At 42.2% G+C, this 19,993-nt stretch overlaps 1 protein-coding gene across 1 annotated transcript; it reads left to right on the top strand.

Annotated features, from left to right (window-relative positions):
- Positions 1 to 63: 63 nt before the first annotated feature.
- cavin1a (caveolae associated protein 1a) lies at positions 64 to 19,891 on the top strand. The gene is made up of 3 exons (XM_035614978.2): positions 64 to 321; positions 1,474 to 2,482; positions 16,690 to 19,891. Exons 2-3 carry the CDS (start codon positions 1,958 to 1,960, stop codon positions 17,446 to 17,448), a joined length of 1,284 nt encoding a protein of 427 aa, XP_035470871.1. The 5' UTR covers positions 64 to 321; positions 1,474 to 1,957; the 3' UTR covers positions 17,449 to 19,891.
- Positions 19,892 to 19,993: the final 102 nt, after the last annotated feature.

The raw sequence follows: 19,993 nt of genomic DNA on the forward strand, positions 1-19,993 counted from the left end.
TTATTTTAGAGTTTGCTAACCGGAAGTACTTTGCTGTTATGTCTGCCTTGACGTCATGTGGGTAGTTCAGGGTGACCACTAGAGGGAAGGAAAACGCGGACTCCGAAGTCATTTACGTGTAGTTTTGCGAATTGTCGTATTCCTTCTAATAACTCACGGTTTTTAACTTAACGCCGCCCTGAAAGAAAGTTATCTAATGGTGGAGAAGCTGGGGAAGCTGCCATGATAAACGTCTGCTCGGTGACCTTCGCCTTTTTTCACCAAAACGGTCCATGACGAGTTTTCCCGCAGGCCCCCCATCTTTATACCACAGCCATAAAGGTACAAATCTGTATTTCATAGTCAGTGTATTCGTAGGAGGCAAGTGTTGACATTATAAAAATAAAATTTCTCAATAGAATTATTGCAAATTATTAAAAAAAAATATTAACTAGAAGTGTTAGCATGCTAGCATGTCTGCCCTGACGCTAATTTGACCAATTTAACGTATTTCCCGCAGTTCCCGTTTGTAACCGCTAGAGGGCTGTGAACACTCATGATTGTAAATATGTTCATTTGAACTCTCAACTCCAAAATGATCCATAAAATATCAATACCACAATTATATTATCAATATGTATGGCTCTGGATTTGTGTGTTTCTTACAAACAGAAGTAGAAGCATCAATATTTGTAATATTTATATCAATATAGAGTTGTTGCAATAAAATAAGTCCAGGACGTTTTGCACACTAAGACTTCCTTTGAATACTTTCAAAATAAATCGACCAAACGGAATCAGCCCCAAACCAATAATCAACAAATTACGATGATTAACAAATATGATCAAATGATTATGTACTCAAATTTGTTAATCAACTGTTAAAGAATACAACTCAAATCTTCACTGGGGATAATACAGATATTAATATCAGTTGCTTATCAATACTGCAGCTTTATGACTGTATTTGATTTGACATAATGCTTTTTGAAATTCAAATTTGTAGATTGTCATACCGTTCATACAGTAATATATTCAAGATGAATTGGTTGAAATGTTTCCTAACTTTGTTTTATAAAGTTTCTTAGGTAATGTAGTTCCATTTGGTTTTTTTTATCCCCATCCTTTTGGTTGATTGTTTGCTTTCATGTTATTTTATTTGTAGTAAATTACTTGTTAAACCTGCCGACTTCCAAAAAACAAACAATGACAAATGGAGGAATTCTTTTCAAAAACAACTCATCTCCCTAAATTTGTATTTTGCAGAATATTCAACGCGTCTTGTACAAAGTCAAGGATAAGTATAACCCAGGTGTTGTCTTTGATTATGACTGTTTCTTTATGAACCGTACAGATGCGATTTATCGTCTGTTTCATCTTTTTATCAATTTCTTTTCTTTCACATATGATTTCAGAGACTGTGAACTTAAATCATTAAGTTTGTTCTGTTCTGAACTGATTTTTGATGGCCCCTCACCTTCTTACCTGTTACAGATTGTGTCATCTCCCCACAGGAGGGGGGAGTCTGGAGATGTGCTGCTGCCCTGCAATGTGCTTGGGGACACGCTGGGGTGGAGCCCCACCCAGCGGCAAGGGAAGCCGAGGAGATGGGGGCGGGTGTGTAGGGAGGGAAAAAGGTTTGAAGGGGTGGTTTCACAGGGAGCAGAGGCATTTGAGTCTGGGCGCACATGCCTCAGCTGTGAGAGGCCCTTCTCCCCTTGGCTGGCTGGCATCCCAGAGCAGAGGCATAGAGAGAGAGACAGACTGAGAGGGTAGAGTGTGAGAGACGGAGGGCGAAGAAGAAGAAGAAGAAAGTTAAAGTGTAGAGTAGACTAGGGAGAGGCAAACAAGTGGAAGAGAAAGGAAGAGAAAGGAAAGACCATCAGGGACTGAGTTCTGTGCAGCGTGGCTCCTGCAGGTCGTTTTTCACTTGTGTATTTTTATCTGTAGTTGCAGTTTGTATTTGGAGTTGACAGCCATGGCGGACACAGGTGTCAAGAAGGAGCACGCAGCCCTGGCAGAAGTGCTTTATGACGATGATGATGATGAGGAGGTGGCTCTGGTGGCCGCCGCCACCGAGCCGGCGGTGGATGATGATGATGATGATGACGACGACGACGACCACGCAGAGGACGTGGACCTGCTGCTGTCCACTGGAGACAAGAGCGAAGCCCAGAGGAACGGGGTCATGGTTCTCTCTCTGCTCGACAAGATCATCGGCGTGGTCGACCAGATCCAGCAGACCCAGCATGGCCTGGAGGCGAGGCAGGAGGCCATGGAGAAGTCCGTGTCGACCATCCATGGCGAGCTGGCCAAGCTGTCCAAGAACCACGTCGGCACGGCCAACACCGTCAACAAGATGCTGGAGAAGGTGCGCAAAGTCAGCGTCAACGTCAAGACGGTGCGCAGCAGCCTGGAGAAGCAGGCGGGCCAGATCAAGAAGCTGGAGAGCAACGAGAACGAGCTGCTCAAGAGGCGCAACTTCAAAGTCCTCATCTACCAGGTGATTGGCTGCAGTGTGTGTGTGTGATTTATTATTTTCCTCACATAGCGGCAAATCATATTTCAGTGGCAAATTTTGAGAATGTGACAATTAGACAAAAATCCGTAGTTTACTTGTGACAGTTGAACGTGAATAACGCTGAAATTACACTCTGCATTCCCCACGTCGTAAAAGAAAGTTGTGAGGAAGTGTGAAATGTACCCGAGAAGCTTTCGGACTGTCAGCGCCGGCTCTTAACATCATCCCACCAGCTAGAGTCACAGTGACACTGTCGCTGTGGCACGAGTTGACCCTGCAAGAGGCCCTGCAATAAAATCCTGCGCTTCTTGAAGTCGAAGGTTTGAGGTGGACAAAATGTTTATATATCTGTCTTAGTCAGTAAAGTTCAACATCACCTCAAACTGCAGCTTTTTCTAAATGACCACAAAGTGGCAATCTGAACATTATTACTGCCACAGAGGAAAGATTTATGGCAGGAATCCTGAATGGGACTGTATTAGTTTTAGCGAGGTGCACCGAAACAAACCGACAGCCGAGAGTGTTTTCTCAAGTGGTTTCACCTCCGTGGTTTTCCATGACATTAAATGTCAGGATCACTTTTTTTCCCTGAATGAGGCTGCTGTGTTTGCTCCTCTCCTCTTGTGTGGACGCTGTTGCGTAATCTGCGCTCGGCGAAGGAGGTGGACGAAGGGAATACCAGCAGCTTCCATGGAAAAAATGAGGGGCAGGTAGTGGCGACCTCTCCCTCTCCCACTCCTCTCACGCCTTCATGATTACATCATGAATCTAAAGAAAGTCTAGTGGGTGCGAATGAAAATATAAGACCCCATAAACACTGGCAGCGGGGGGCTACTTGAGACAGAACCAACGCCCCGGCCTCCCTCCGAGTGCCCAGATAGTTGGCAGGCTGCTGCCATGTGAGATGAAGATGTAGTTTTTACGATGAAGATTCCTCAGAAGTGGGACATCACTTCACATTCTTGTTTTATAAGTGTTCATATTGTGGCAGAGTCACTTTTGATTTAGGGACAAAGGGACATGAGAGGACTGATAACATTTTAGTAGCGCTGCTTTGGAGCCTTGTTGAGCCGCCCACCTTCTTTTTTTTTTGTGCAGGAAGTGCTGTCATGTCTGGCTGCAGCTGCAGCTCTCAGCGTGGCACAGCAGCAACTATGCTTTGGTTTATTTTGTGTGTGGAAAAAGGTTGCAGCGTGTCCTGCGATCTGAAAATTTGCCACTAACGCCGCAAATCGAATGGCCGCACAAGAAAATGTCAGTGGTCGTCACCATCATGCACACCGAGGCATAACTTTTGCAATTTTTTGCCAAGAGAGAAAAAAACATTAGTAGAGGTGAATGTGAGCGTTTGCGAGCCTCTCGTGCGTAGAGCTTACTTCTGGGACGACATTGGCGCCCCCCCCCCCCCCCTCTCCAGGGATGTAGCAGGTTACACTATCGGCATTTCGCAGAAATCCAATCGTGGACTCTGAGGCCTTAATAAATTACTCCGCAAAGCAGGTGCTGTTTGTGCGTCTGCACAGTTTACTGCAAGCCCGAACGTCTGTGCGCAATTTGCAAAAGCAGGGACACGTTACGTGAAAGGCGTCTGCACAGGTGTGGACGTGGGTCCAAGATTATGGAGTTTAATATTTGAAAGTTTTGTATTCTTGCTTCTGCAGTGCTCTCATCTCCGTCACGTTTACAGAGCAGTTGTAAGAGAGATGTAGCTCCCATGGCGCTCGGCTGTAGCTGTTTTGGGCTCCCACGGTCTATATTTACTGGCATGGGGACGGCTGCGCCGTGTGTCCTCTTTAATTGACTGACAGACGGGCTGCTCGGATTCTGGCAGGGTTGCAAATCAACACTGGGGTCACACCACTTTCCGCTGTTTTGTTTGTGTGTGTAAGAGTGGGATAAGTTTAGAAGAAGGTTAAGGATGAGATCATGGTTAGGGTTAGGTGTCTGCAGGTTATGGTTAAGGTTAAACACCCCTGGAGTTAGTGCGAGCTATAGTCCAGTCTAGTTATACGAGTGTGTGGGTGTGTGGCCATTCCTCACCAGTACTCGTTTTCCACCGCAGTGTCGGCTAGAATTTGAAGGAGTCAGTCTGAGCTTTGTTGAGCCGATACTGGCTTTAACTGCAGGTGCAGTGTTTTTTCCCCCCCTACTGTCAGTCAGTCCGTCCGTGCTCTCTGAGAATAGCCGCGTACCTTTAGGATATTCCTCGCAGGACAGACTTTGACAGTGATGCTTTATAATTAACCCTGCGGTGATGGTGGCACACAGTCTCCCCCCGGCAACAGCAGGGCGTGGCAGTGAAGACATATCGGCAGGGGTGGAGGAAGTATTCGTAACCTTTACTGAAGTAGAAGTAGCAATGCCGCAGCGTAGGAACATTCTGTAACACGCAACGTTCAAACTTCGCGGACAAAAAGTAAAAAGGGCAAATGGCCCATTTCAGAATTATATATATATATATATATAGATAGATATTTATATATATATATAATATGATTGGATTGTAATTATTGATCCTTTATTGTATTTAAAAATGGACAACGCGTTTCCTGTTCCTCCTCCCATTGTCCAAAAATGATGCCAAAATATACGGGCGCGGCCATCTTGTGCCTCCGACGTCATTTGAAGTTCCGGAAAATGTCTGTTGTTCTCACATACAGCCCCTCCGGAAAATGTCCGGACTTCAGTGCATGTCTGAACCACACTTATTGGAAACATGACAACAATTGGATATTGGGTTTATGACCACCTATATTGCAGCTTACCACAAGGGGCGAACAAGATCATTTGGCTTCACTTTTGGGGAGCTTTCATGTCGTTTATCTTTATGTGATTTTGCGCTATACAAATAGAATTCAATAGAACTGAATTAACAGTCATTGTTATTGATGAATTCATTTGTAGGTATGACTAATGTTGCAGCTGGTAAAGGTGGAGCTTCTTTATATATTGTTTGGTAGCTTAATGTAGTTAGAGAAGTTAATTTTAGTGATATGATTGTATTCACACTTTGGGGAGTTTACATTTTGAAAAGTGTGTACAAATGGGTGGTGTCTCTTTGAGGTTTCGGGATAACAAACTTCTGACTGAGCGAGTCGGTCGTCAGACGGCAAATGTCCTGCGAGTCCTGCGTTCACACCGGTTCACACCGTCCCAGACTGCGTCTCATCATGTGATTTTCTCATCTTTTATAGACCAACTGTCTTTTCAGGAGAAACAAACGTAAATCATTCTGATCGAGTCCAAGTTTATTTCCGTATTTCACATTGCCGGGCATGTGACTATTTTAGTTCATCCCTGCAGGCCCTAATTTCCTTCGTGGTGTTTGTTGAAAGCAATGATTGTCAGGAAATGAACCCAGATGGAAGCTGTTAACAACAACAACAACAACAACAACAACACCAACACTAAATTCAGGTGAAATGGCTTATAGATGTTACTGTGGCTTTTCTGATGCTTGATGATGGTAATATGATCATTATGTCCATTATAAATCTTTCTGTTGAACATTTTCTCAATTAATCAATTCATCAATTGGCCTAAGGAATGTTTGGAGGAAAAAAAGCCAATTTCCAGAGTCCAGAGAGATGTTTTCAATGCCAATTACCATTTATCTAATTATAAGATAAGATGTCAAGATAATTTTGTGTTTATCAACACATTTTACTATTCAAAAATCCGGACTTGAATCAGAAGACGTTATTGATCCTCATAGAGAAATTACGTTGTTACAATTGCTCAACCTAAAGCTACAAAAAAGGAAGTAAATAAGGAAAAAGGGAAAAAAACTACTGTTAAATACAAACAATCATAATAAATAAATGCACAGTAAGAGAATAAAAAAATTATCAAATGCAAAAGTATCGATTAAAGTGCAAAAATGGAGATGTGCAAAGTGGATGAACAGCCATTCAACTGTAAATTAACAGTGGTTTAAAAGCAGAGTAGTGATGAGCAACTTGAATATAATTTAGCAGCACAGTGGCAGTCGAATGTGGAAGTTGTAAAAAAATTTCAATTTAATCTTGAAGAGGCGGAACCGTGTGTCTGGGTGGCCACAGGAAGGAAGGATGCAAGTGCAGTGGAGCACTTGGTTATTCTGAGTCTCATTGTCTAAATAATATCATTAATAATATTATTACAAACAACGTGAACATGGAATTTATGTTGAGTAGAAGCTTCATTCTCCATGTACTGAGCTCTAACCCTGGCCGAACCCACTGGACACCTATTTCTGTAGAAATACATAATATGAGCTGCAAAGATTAGTCGTTAAATCAAAAGAAAATTAATTGACAAATATGTCTGTCATGATTTTTCATTTTTAAAAGTAAATAAGATTTTGATTTGCTGCTAAGATTTCAATTTTTTTTGATTTTTGGTGACATTTGATGACATCAATTTAGCCTATAAGAAATTGTGATGGGTGGTTTTCGCTGTTTTATAGCATAAATGATCATTTGAGAATATAATCTGCAGATTAATCTATTAGAGAAAATACTGTCTTATTTGCAGCATCAGTTTAAACAACATAGTTCTACTTTTCAGGAAATGTTTATGTGCTATAATGTGACTCGGCCATCGGAACACAGGCACGTGTGTGTATGTTTCATAATTGCACATTATCTGATGCATTATGTAAATTAATCCGTGTCTGTGCAACGTGATAGTGTTTGTCCATCGGAGTGTGAGACAGTGCTGCTCTGTGTCTGGAATTAGTGCGTTTGGCTGCAGTTCAAGGACAGTGTTAGTCATGTGGTCGACTCTATCAGAAAGATGTAAGACTTCTCAGTTACAGTCTACTTATTCCACGCCGACTTCACCGACCTTCCAGAGCTCAGGTTGCCGCCAGCGAGCCACCGCACGCACTGGCCCCCCGGCCCCCAGCCCCAGCCCAGGTTTCTTAAATAGTTTAAACCCAAGCCCAGACTATGTAATAACTCACTTCCACTTTCTGCAGACACAGGGATCTCTGAATATGTGTTTCCAGGCATAAATCAGAAATCAGCCTCAATACAGAGGTGGTAGTCATGAAGCACTGCATAAGCAGTGAGTGTTAGCAACTGAGGAGTAGTAGCAGAAGCTCATTCACGGGGTGAATCACGGCACTAACTTGGTGCCGTGATTCACCCCGTTGGCATCTTTGTGCTTATTCTGCGAAAACATGCCCACTTGTTCCTCTCTCCCCCCTCCTCTCGGTTTCTCTCCCCTGTGACTCCCACTGTCAGCTCGGCCCATTCCCCTCCACTCAGGAACTAAGGGGCACGGCTCCGTCAGTACAGTATTTGTTCACTATGCTGTTCGCGTCCAGTCTCTCCTCCTTCTCTGCTGCCCTCTTCTTTTACTGGGGCGACTGGAAAGATGTCTGGAAGGCTCCACATTTCACCGTTGCATGTCAGCTGCCATGTCGAGCCAGCGCTGCGTTCCAGTACTCTGTGGTGATGTGTGTGCGAGCCACTGCGAGTAAAAAAAGTAGTTCATGTGGGCTACTTTTGACAGTGGCGTACATGATGAAGAAAGACATTTCAGATATTATTTACTATTATGATAAAAAACATTTGGAAGTAAAGATGAACAATAATGAACTATTACTTTACACCGACAAATCATGGAGGACCAGGGATCAGAGAAAACAGTACTGATAGAAAGTTTGGCCTGTTACAAGACAACAGTTTGTTAAAGGAATATTTTGTCCTTTTGGGAAATATTCTTATTCGCTTTCTTGCTGAAAGTTAGATGAGAAGGTTGATACCACTCTCAGATGGGTGTGGTAAATATGCACAAGAAGATGGTTAGAAAATGTATAACTCTATATACATATATATATATATATATGTATATATATATATATATATATATATATATATATATATATATATATATATATATATATATATATATATGCAAGACCTTTTTTCTTTTTTTAAAACACCTAAAAAAGGAAATAATATCACATTATGTGATGTCACATTATTTAAGACCTTTGCCCAAATAGAAAACATGATATTTGTCTGACTTCATATTTAATGCACAGATTTGAGAACTCTCAGCAAGAGAGTAAACTGGTGTATTTCCCAAAATGTTGAACTATTCCTTTAAAGCTGAGCTTTTATTTCCTTTTATTGCGTCTCTTCCTCTCATGTCATTTCATTCAGCAGCGACATCTTGGAGCCAGAACTACGTTTCTTTTGGCCCGTCCGGCCAAATCTGGGTGTTGTATCACTTTCTCTCTCTCTCTCTCGGTCTGGCCACACACACACACACACACACACACATTTCGTACAAGGAAGAAGGAACAAGTGAGCTCAACCCAATGCAAAAACATTCCATTTTGTTGCTCATTCTTTTATATATTTGGGAAAGATCAAAATCATTGTCCTTTCTTTTTAAACCCTCCTTTCATGTCACTTGTGTACCGGACCAGCGTCCACAGCTATTGTTCACTCTGAGAATTTTTCAAGCTGACATTTTTAACACTGGAAACACAGAACAGTTTAGGACTAAGGGTTGGTGTGGCATATCTGGACTGGTTTATTCTTGTCAGGTATATTTACCGCACATGTGCGGTGATTTACCAGAACACTCTGTGGTGTGTTTGTGTGTGTGTGTGTGTGTGTGTGTGTGTGTGTGTGTGTGCGCGTCTGAGATACAGGGGGTGTGTTTGCTGATAGTGTTACTGTAGCCTTTCCCGTCATCAGGATGCAGAGCGTTTACCGCAGAAAGAGGATCCCTGCTGCTCCAACACGTGGAAACGCTGCACGTATCTGCATACAATTCCTATTATTTGATATAAATAGATCTAATTGTCTATTTTGTTTCCTGGTCCTGTTGTGCTGGAGTGCTATCAGTTAGCTGTGAGCTAAGTTTACAGTTGCACCTTTAGCAAACGTTACTGGCTACATTAACTTGTAAGCTCATTGTCTGGTAATAACATCTGTTCATCATTTATTTGTACCATCATGTCACGTCATCAGTACTGGTTTTCCATTATATATATATATACATCATATATTATTTTAGAACTTGGATTTATGTTGATTCATTGGTTTTGTGTTGCACTTAAACACCAAATGGTCAGTCTCCATCAATATGCGCTACCACATCCGCACGCATACATCATCTGTCAGCTGCTTTAGCTCAGTGGGTTACACCGCTGACTTTGGTACAGAAGCTTTGGGGTTTGATTCCCAGTCAGGGTGTGGCTAAAATTCCTTAAATAAGTCCCTTAATGCCTCCGATATGACTTGTACATGTAATGTAATGTTGTGAGCTCCTTCTCCAGCTCCACAAGACCGTGTCACTCCTCCTATCAAAATAACTACGTTTATGATATCGGCCGCAGCTGCCCTCCCATCTCACCCAACATCCCCATCCCACATCTCACCGGAGCAGACAGGATTTACCAGCTGGGACACCGATCAGATCACTCCCCCTCGATTTGAACAGTCGTAGTTGTCATCCAGCTTCTTGGCTCGCTAGCAGAAATGTGTCCTCACACTGCAACTCTGTGGAAGCTGCTGATTCTAAAATCTGTAGGCAACGCCCTTCATCTGCGAGGCCAGAGGACGCTAAAATAAAAACAAGTTGGCCTTATAAATGTATTAATGGAAACCACTATGTTGCTTTTGATTATAAATACACCAGCAGCAGTTTGATTGGAATGTTGAAGAGTCCTGTTCCATTGAGTGGGTCTGAATTTAGAAACCAGCTGCACCAATTAATTTACTAATTGCATATATATATATACAACTATATGTATATAGTTTTGTGGTGCATACTGTATATTGTATGCTACAGGAGTATTGTGATTTTAAGGACAACCGTCTTCGGACAGATTTAACGCCATTACTGCAGATGACTATCTCAAAACTGAAACTATCTAGGTAACCAGCAGATGCCTCCTTTAAAAGGTTTTGTGTATTTTGGCCGTGCAAAAAGTTGCTCTTAAAGCTGCATCCATACCTTTTCTATTAATATAACTCTCTGTTCCCCCCCCCATGTAACCCAACACATTGCGTGTGAAGGTAAAGTTCGGTCCTGCTCACGGCTGCTGTGACGGCTCGCCGTTCTTGTCACTGATATGCGAGTGACGGGCTGTCGCGGGGAGCGCGCCACTCTGTGGGTTTATATTTTGCATGCACATGAATGTTCAGGATGAATAACCTATAAATAATATAAATACCCTTTCAGTTTTCAACTTTGAGGGTCCACAGGAGATCTGTTACACCAACAAGGAAGTTTTAGTGTGAGTTGATACCAAGGCTTTATTGTAAAACCTGCATGACATAATAAAAGCCCTGAGCAACCAGTCAGGTTTTCCATCTAAAATGGCCAAGTCGCATTTTTCAGTATCACAAACAACAACTCGTTTTAGAACAAAGCAAAGCAGTGTGTGTGATTGGCTGTACCCTTCTTTTCCTCTACCAGGTGTTGTTTTTCAGGAGTAATTGGTCATTAATCATTACATTGGCCTCATGTAACTCAGTAGTTAGAGTTTCCTAAAGCCCGGTCCCAGTATATTCATGTTGGCAAATGATCCATGCCCTCACCTGAACCACACTCCCATAAGGGAACATTTGTAATTTTGGATAGATAACAAGAGCAAGATGAAAAGCACATGAATGGAAAATTGAAGTACGAATTTGATTTGCCTGAAATACTGTGCTCCTTTAGTGTCAATATGGAGGGCGGCATGCATGGGAGGAAAGGGTGGTTACTGTGCGTAATAAATTCCATGACTGCGGGGGCCAGTTCGCACAAAGATGTAAATGGAAAAAGTTAATTTGACGCAGGGATTCCTGCGGTGTCAGAGCCGTGGATGTGGGGGAGGCTGAAGGGGGGAAGCCCCTTTTCCAGGTTCTCCCGTGTGTGAAATCACAAATCACTACGACAGAGGAGCCAAGGAACTCCCTTCCTGCGGCGTGCACTTGAAATGACACCGTCGCGGTGGCTACGTGGTGTGTACAGAGGCCTCCTCTTCGAATGAATACGTCTACAGACGGCAGCGTCGGCTGCAAATGTTCCACCAGAGGAGGCTGTGCTAAAATGGCTAGGAGAGCTTTGTGAAACAGAGTTTGCATTGTGTAAAATATGCCTGAGGTGGTAGGCAGCTGGTACAGTCCTCTGAGTGTGGGTGGCATCAATGTTAATGACCAGAGCACATTAGCCTCCTTATTTTAGACTCCGAGCACTGTAGGGATCAAAGCATCCTGATTCTGGCCTGCGCCGGGCTCTAACACGCAAACCTCCACCTCCGTCTCATTTCAGTCTCTCATTTTGGCCTCGCCGCCCCACCCACCCCCGTCCCGTCCTGGTCTGTCACACGGGTTAGTGATATAAGTCATTGTGAAAGATAAGTGCACAGCTGCAAGGTACCGGACAGGATGAGACAGCTGCTCCTGTGACTCACCGACGGGCCTTTCATCACGCTGCCCCAAATGGAGCGGTGTGTGTGTGTGTGTGTGTGTGTGTGTGTGTGTGTGTGTGTGTGTGTGTGTGTGTGTGTGTGTGTGTGTGCGCCTAATCTGCCTCCATGGAGGTGGATCGGGTACGTTATTGCACATGGATTTTTTTTATTTTTTATCTGACCAATAATCAACTGTGCTACATTTTCTAACTTGCGTCAATTATTAATAAACAATGATTTCGGGAATAATGTGATGTTTATTCTACAAACGAGAAATTTGACATGTTTAATTCAGTCAAAGATGAACTGAATCTTAAACATTCCTAGATTTAAATAATGCATCATGCAACAAATCTATATTGTAGGCTAATGAATTCTGTATATTTATTTCAAATTATATTTAATATACTTAGATAATACACATTTTTTTTATCTACTACACGATGAGGTGTTCATGTCTCATCGGTAAAAAAGTGAACAGATTGTTATTTTAATACATAAAACACAAACTGTGACCCACAAAACCAATTAACAATGAAACGTGTTGGAACAAAACAAAAAAAAAATTGTGCGCCCACGATAATGGCGTCTTCCGACATCTTTTTAGTCTGCCCGAAATAGTTTTCGATACATCTTTTTTTCAATTAAGTTATTGATGCCTTTTTAAAAGCCGCGTGATGACACATTCAAGTAACAGGAGATGTAGAGGCAGAGAATGTGGTGAGGGGGGAAAAGTGAAATGCCAGAGACTTGAGGCAAAGCTGCCGTGGTCCATGTATTGTGCTCTGTTGTCCATGGCAACCGGAGAGTCTCATCGTTGAGATGCCATCTTGGCAGTTATTTCAGGACTAGACCTGGCTCCTTATTTCTAAATGAATTAGGAGAAAGCCAGAACCGCTCTTTGAATAAAAACTACATATATTTTATCTTATAATGGTCTCTGGTAACAGCCAGTGTGTTAAATTATCCACCGAGCCCAAGTATGAGTTAGACAGAGAACTGATATTATTTATACAACACGGACTAGTTGGCTGTTTGTTTACATGAACACTTTAAATCCAAGGATTCTTTTTCACTATACACTAAGAAATCTATGTTCTCCTTCCTGCATCTTTTCCCTGTTTTAGGTCGCAGTCTTTTTTTTCTGTTTACCAAACACTTTCTCCTCAGTCTGCTGGGACTTTTTTAATTGCATCCCCCCCGTGTTGTGCCTCCGTCTGAGAGGCGGCTCAGACAGTTGTTGGCTTTGTCCGAACGAATGGAACAAAGAGAAAGCGACAGTCGCCGCTGTAGCCAGCTTTTCCGTGAGGTATGATTCATACTGTATTACTTAGAGGAAAGAAATGTTAGCAACAGACCTCTGTCTCATTGAGGAGAGCGCGCGCACACACACATACAGTCCTGACTTTTCCACTCTCGGTAAAAGGGAGGAGAGAGGAAGGTAACACAGACGCACTAATGGACTCAGCCATCACCTTCCTAAATGTTCTCATGGTTTGCAATCAGGCAGGGAAACACAAACAGAGTTTCTCCATAGAATCGCAATTTCCACCAATACAGCGGAATGAGTCAAGTTTGAAGAATGTAAACGACAAAATGCTCCAAAAAGCAACATCTCCATTTTTGGTTGGATCCACGAAAAAGCCTAAAAAAAGATTGAAACCTTTTTTGGAAATGTGACTAAAAACTTTAAAAATGTATTATTAGCTTTTTGCAACTACTGTAGTGGTAAAAGTGCACAAGTGGAGTTATCACTAACATGACGCTGGAACATGTCGTAATGTTCCTGTTTTGTATGACTTCACTGCTGTTTCTCCATTGGTCGCGGCCGCTTCCTGTTCAGGGATCAGAGCTGCAGCTTCTAATGAAAGGTGTTCACAGTTCGGCTTCATGGAAAAAAATGTGTGTGTGTGTGTGTGTGTGTGTGTGTGTAAATATATATATATTTTTATACGCAGGTTCTTTTCTAAGGGTTCTACTAGAACATTTGTGTGTATATATATTTTTGAAATGTACACTTAACACGTTGGCTTTCAATTTGAGCCCATGCACCAGCCAAATTTATCCCACTGCATAAAAAACAAGCTTTGGCGGGGACATATGAAGTCACTTGAACAGCTCCTTACACATGTTTTTGTACAGTGCACAGTGTTTGTACTTCATGTCTCTGTGGGTACACATGTTTTCTGCATGTCGCTTTATCTTAAAAATCTCAATGGAGTTCCAGTAAAATATTCAGTCACTTTTAAGGTACGACATTGTTCTCAAAATACAAATGGAAAAAGTGTTGCTCACAGATTCAAAAATATCTCTCATTATTGTTAATATTACAGCTCATATGTCTGCAAAGCAGGTGCAGTGTTAAATCCGGGTTTAATTGTAACACGCTCAAAAAAACAAAACCGACAACCGGACAATTGGAGAGTTGTCAGCTGTTTATCCAGCTAAATCTTCACCACCCACCGGAGACAACATGAGGAGGGGGTCGCCATGGTGACAGGGCGCTGTGTTTATCTGTTGCTGTGGGGTTAGGGAGGGGAGGGGAGGGGAGGGGAGGGGAGCGTGTTGTGTGGCGGGGGCTGAGTGCTGCAGTGGCTGGTAGCCAGAGAATGGTAGATGGTATCCAGATAGAGGCAAAGGCCAGCCCCAAAATAAACCCATACAGAGCGGGTCGGACGGATCCCTCACCACCCGCAGCGCCTGATAAGGAGGCGACGTCCGTTTCATGACAGGACCGTATTGCAATATTTGAACTGGCCACGGAGATTCGCCACTCGTGATCTGACAGGTGTCGGAAGTCAGATATCAGGATTTAAATTTTCATTTTTTTCAAGTTACTGTTGACTTGACGTTAAAAAAAACACTCTTGAGTTAAGTATTCTTGTTGATTTTCTACATTGGCTTAATTGCCCCAAGTCGCTGGTTTGAAACCTGTGCGGCCAGACCATTTCCTTCCCCTACTCTATTTCCCATGCAGTTCCTGTCTGTCTTCACTGCACTTATCAAATAAGAATATAATGTGAATCTGCTCCATCTTCACTGTCTCGCATGTTGTGATATGAGTGTAACTATTTCAGGTTTTCATTTAAATGTAATAAATGTATGATGAAGGGCATATAGTCCTTGTGTGTGTGTGTGTGTGTGTGTGTGTGTGTGTGTGTGTGTGTGTGTGTGAGACGTGATTACGAGACGGGTAAAGTGTTGGTGAAATATGGTTTACTCTGAAGTGACAGTTTGGCGTGGGGGGAAGGAAGAGTGATTACACTTGAAATGAGACCAGTCGATGAAGACGGTTGCTTGTGTTAGAGGCGATTGCAATTCATTTAAACTGGTGACATGGTGATTCATCTGACAGGTCGGCGCTGCCTTATTAAGCTGTTTGTTTTTAACAATATGCCCAATGAATTGCTGTTGAGGCAAACAGACACCTGCACTGAGCCAGCGGTGCTGTATAATCTGTATCCATGCTCTACAGTGGCAACAGTCTATGAGGCAACGAGAGGACCGTGTCAGTATCAGTTTTGGCCTTCATTAAACCTTCACAGGTCTCACTGTAGTTTCATACTGTATGATAGCATGGGCAACTCATTTTGGAAGGCCACGGTGACTCATACACACATCTCTATTAAAATACCATTACACGAGCGTATCTACAAAGTCGGTGAAGTTGGTGTTGGTGCGCGGGTGAAACCCAAAGAGAGCGCTGAGGTGCAGCAGGGTGGGACCACTAATCCCCTCCAGGGGGTCACAGACATCCCGATTGGGGGATCACATTCTTTGCATAGTTCCGCTTCTCCCTGTGTGGCTATCTGGTACCGCAGTGTCTAACATGGCAATATGGCTGCTTCAGTGCTGATGGATGCATTACAGCAGTGTCGTCGTGTGTTGATTGAACCAAGGCATAGAAAACCTCCCAGTGTAAACTTACAATTTAGGGAAACTTTTCTGTATCGCTGTATGTATGTCGAACACATAGCATGGCCTTACTGCCAGGTTGAAATATATATATAGTTGACCAGGTGTGAAGTTGCTGTGTTGTGCATTTTATGGGTAAATTGAAACTGTTCTAACCACAAAGTATTTTCGAGTGAAGCGAGAGCAGCATGATGAATAATAGAACAAGTAATGAAAAAGTGTAATTTATAGATAATTATGTTTTATCCAGACATTTTAATCTGTAAAATAACATAAAACTGTCTTTGTTTACTCTCAGATTTAACTGAAGTAACAACAAATTTAAGAATTTATAGAGAAAGTAATGAAGATGAATGCACCTGTGGTTAGATGTAACAGCCTGTTGGCTTTGGTTTCAATATGACTGTGGAGCTGCAAATAACTTTCTTTTTTTATCCTGTAGTTTATTATTATTTATTTCTTAAAAAACAAACCAGCCCAAGTTCCTAAAATTCTGAGAGTTGGAAGTGTAAAGTAAGTGGATGTAACATCACTGGCATGATTTTTGGCATCTGTGATTGACACCACTAGATGGCACTGTACTCTAGCTAGAAGCCAAGAACTCTTGTGTGCACATACTTTGTAATGAATCTGTGAGGTATCGTGCTCATATTTTCAATTTTCATGTCTCACCCAAAGGCCATTGACTTCACTTTCTCAAGCTGATAATTGTCACATGACATTAAATGAAATGCCGTGATATACATTAATCATACAATTCAATCAGTCTAGCGTCATGACTATTGAATTTGTAGTAAATGTCAAAGTGAGAATGATGTGGCTAAACAGTCTTCTGTCTTTTCTCCTCCTTCCTAATTTGCTCCTGCAGGACAAAGTGAAGGCGCCAAAGGGCAAGACGGAGGAGACGGTCGCTGAGGGTAATGCCGTGGAGGGCCTTCAGCAGATACCTGAGGAGGGACAAGAGGGAATCCCAGCCAATCTCAATTCAGACGAGGAGGTGGAGATCGAGGAGATCATTGAAGAGTCACGTACCAAGCGCCTCCAACGCACCACCAAGCAGCAAGTGGACAACATAAAGAAAGCCTTCTCCAAAGAGAAAATGGAGAAGACCAAACTAAAGACCAAGGAGAACTTGGAGAAGACCAGGCAGAGGACCCGCGAGAACCTGGAGAAGACGAGACAGAAGACCCGCGACAATCTGGAGAAAACCAAGCACAACCTGGGGCAGAAGATCGGCAAACTCGGGACCCGCATGACGCCCAACTTGGAGCGCAGGGCGAAGGTGAAGAGCTCCAAAGATAAGGTGAAGAAGTCCCTGACCCCTGACCACACGGTCTATGCACGATCCAAGACCACCGTGTACCGCGTGCCCCCATTCACCTTCCACGTCAAGAAGATCCGAGAAGGGGAGGAGGAGGTGGTGCACACCACGGAGATGGTGGATGTGACCGAGGCCGAGGACCAGCCGGGGGGCGAGGAGAACGGGCTCGGTGTACACGTGGAGGTGGAGGAAGGGGAGCTGGTGAGCGTGGACACCCCGGAGATGGAGGCTCTGTTGGAGGTGATTGAGGATTCTCAACTGGTCAGGGTGGAGCCGGAGCACCTCAAGGAGGCACAGCGCGAATAGAGCGACCCGCTGCTGCAGGAAGGGCAAAAAGGACGGAGAAGGGGAATAAAGTGTTGATGAATGAGTCTAATCACACATGGACACAATAAAAGCCGTAGGGACTTCCTAGAAGTGATCACAGTCTATTACATGTCATTTGTTTTCTGTTATCTTTTTATTGTACCCAATGGATGACTTTCATATCTGCTCCTCTTTAGCGTAAAAATGAGAAAAACGACTCTAGCTTTTGACTGGTTAACTTAGACTTGTGTTTTAAGAATATTTGCCGTTTGTTGTTGGTTTGATAAATCGAAGAGCTAATATGAAGAGAAAAAAGGTATAAATAGTCTTTGCTATTGAAGTGTAATGTATATTATAATATTTACTATGTATGATATGCACATTCATAGGAAGGGTAACAGTAAGTTGTTGGCAAGGCCACGACATTATAACTGGTAACTGGTTTTGATGTTGTGGCTGATCTGTGTATTTTAAACTCAAGTCGAGCCTGGAAGCCAATGGAAATGAAGTGGAAACTACAAAAAAATATTTTTAAATCACACTACCGATGGCTCAGAATTAATTCTTTCAAAACAGGATGTACACCAGATAGGGTTTCAATATTGTGGCTGATCAGTGTAATCTCATGTGGTTGATAGAAGTGATGTGCAAATGTGAAACAAAAATAACTAACACAAAGGCAAGGATTGGGACTAAGAAATAATGAACTGAGGAGTCAGGAGGATTTTACAAAAACATTACCCACAATAATGCACAATGTGCCTTAGGGCAAAATAATTATCCAGGCCTTGATACCAAATGTTTTATTTCTCTGCTCTTTGTAATTTAAATTACAAATGTGAAGTACTGAAAATGGAAGTTTGATGTCTGTTGCATTATACCGCGAATATACTGGAAAACTGACAAAAATGTATCAGAATATTGAAACACTCAATGGTTGAAGCTCAGAAACTGTTCTGAACTTGTGATCATAAGACCTCAAGTTTAACATAAAAATAGAAAAATTGATTTAAGCGCTCTTGCTTCTCCATCTGGATTCCTTAGTTGGCCGCTTATTTCATCTGAACTTCAACGAAATACAAAAAGTTGATATAAATGACATTTAGAATGTATTAACCTTTGCTGTTATTTACCTGTACGATGCACACTTGAAAACATGTCATCATTTACTGTAACGCATTCATTCACCATTGTCACAAATTGTAAGTTTCACATACCACACACTGCTGCACGAAAGAAAAGAAGAGGAAGAAAAAAAAACTGTTGGGTCACCATGGATACAGCTCATTATTGTACATTAGTGCCAGCCATATTCAATTTTTCCCAAGGTAATTGCAGGCAGGAGAATTATGGTTCCAAAGCGGCGAGATGACAGTTTAATGACTGACTGCATAACACGTGGAGATGGAAATGTCATTTTAAACGCCGCTGGAGGCAGACGGCACGCTGCCAGGTATTATGAATGGCACGGTGCTTTGACAAATGTCAGACCACCGCAAAAACAGCACAGCACAGCCTTGTCCGCTAAACGTTTTCACAGAGACCAGGTGCAAGCTTGTGTGCTTCCTCTGAATTATTAAAGGAATGTCCCCTATGGTCAGGAGAAAAAAAATACAACTGTGACAGAAAAACTGAAAAAAAAACATGATTCACCAAATGATTTTACTGTAGAGAGCTATGTTAATTGGATTTGTGATTATTCTGAACCTGATGCAAACAGACTATTGGCAGTGCTCAATCATTCATTGCGACTTTTGATGATGTAAGGCAAGATTGGAAACGAGGTGAAGGTCCATGGATCCTCCATTTTCCTGTCCACAGACTGTGTATGTGACCTTGATGTGGTGTAGGCACACGGAAGCCCATAACAGCATTAGAAGAATCAATAGGCTGGGGGATGCAATTAAGGAGAGTGCTCCTGAGCAGGGTAGAGAACTATGAGAAGGACAAAGAGAGAGAGATGTTTGTGTTTGTGATTGTGAAGAGTATGTGCTCACCATATACCCATATTTTTGTGAGACTTTCAAGTTTGTCAGCATCGAGTGAGAAATTCCACAATTAAATCACATAGGCATATAGTTATTATGGTATATTTTTATTGTGTCTCTACTTTGTGTCGCACATAAAAATACTTGTAAGATATTGGTGCCTTTGAAAAATGATGTTTATGCCATCATGTACATTTTTATAAGCTGTTGGTTATTTAAAAAAAATAAACTAATGTTGCAAGTGTTATGTAGGTCATGCACAGCTAATATAGAAACAATGTAATTTGAAAGAAAAGTAAAAAAAGATTATTAGTCACAGAAAACAATTTTATGCATAATAACCATAGGTGAGTAATTCATACTCTGATAATGAAGCTTGCCTTTCCTGTTGTGTTTTAAGGCCTCGTTTTGCCTAGTCACTTCTTTGAAAAAAAATAAAAGCTCACTGAATAATATATACTGCCTACTAATTTTATTTTATGAACCTCTTATATAGCTGCTTAAACCCCACCTGTGTGTGTCTTGTGTGTATTTATATCTGTTAACCCTATGCGATA

The sequence above is a fragment of the Scophthalmus maximus genome, chromosome 17 (assembly GCF_022379125.1).
Source record: "Scophthalmus maximus strain ysfricsl-2021 chromosome 17, ASM2237912v1, whole genome shotgun sequence".
Lineage (NCBI taxonomy): Eukaryota > Metazoa > Chordata > Actinopteri > Pleuronectiformes > Scophthalmidae > Scophthalmus > Scophthalmus maximus.

Coding starts and splice junctions, on each gene's coding strand:
- cavin1a (XM_035614978.2), top strand. CDS start 1,958: ATGGCGGACACAGGTGTCAAGAAGGAGCACGCAGCCCTGGCAGAAGTG. Junction 2,483..16,689: donor TCAAAGTCCTCATCTACCAG/GTGATTGGCTGC, acceptor TTGCTCCTGCAG/GACAAAGTGAAGGCGCCAAA.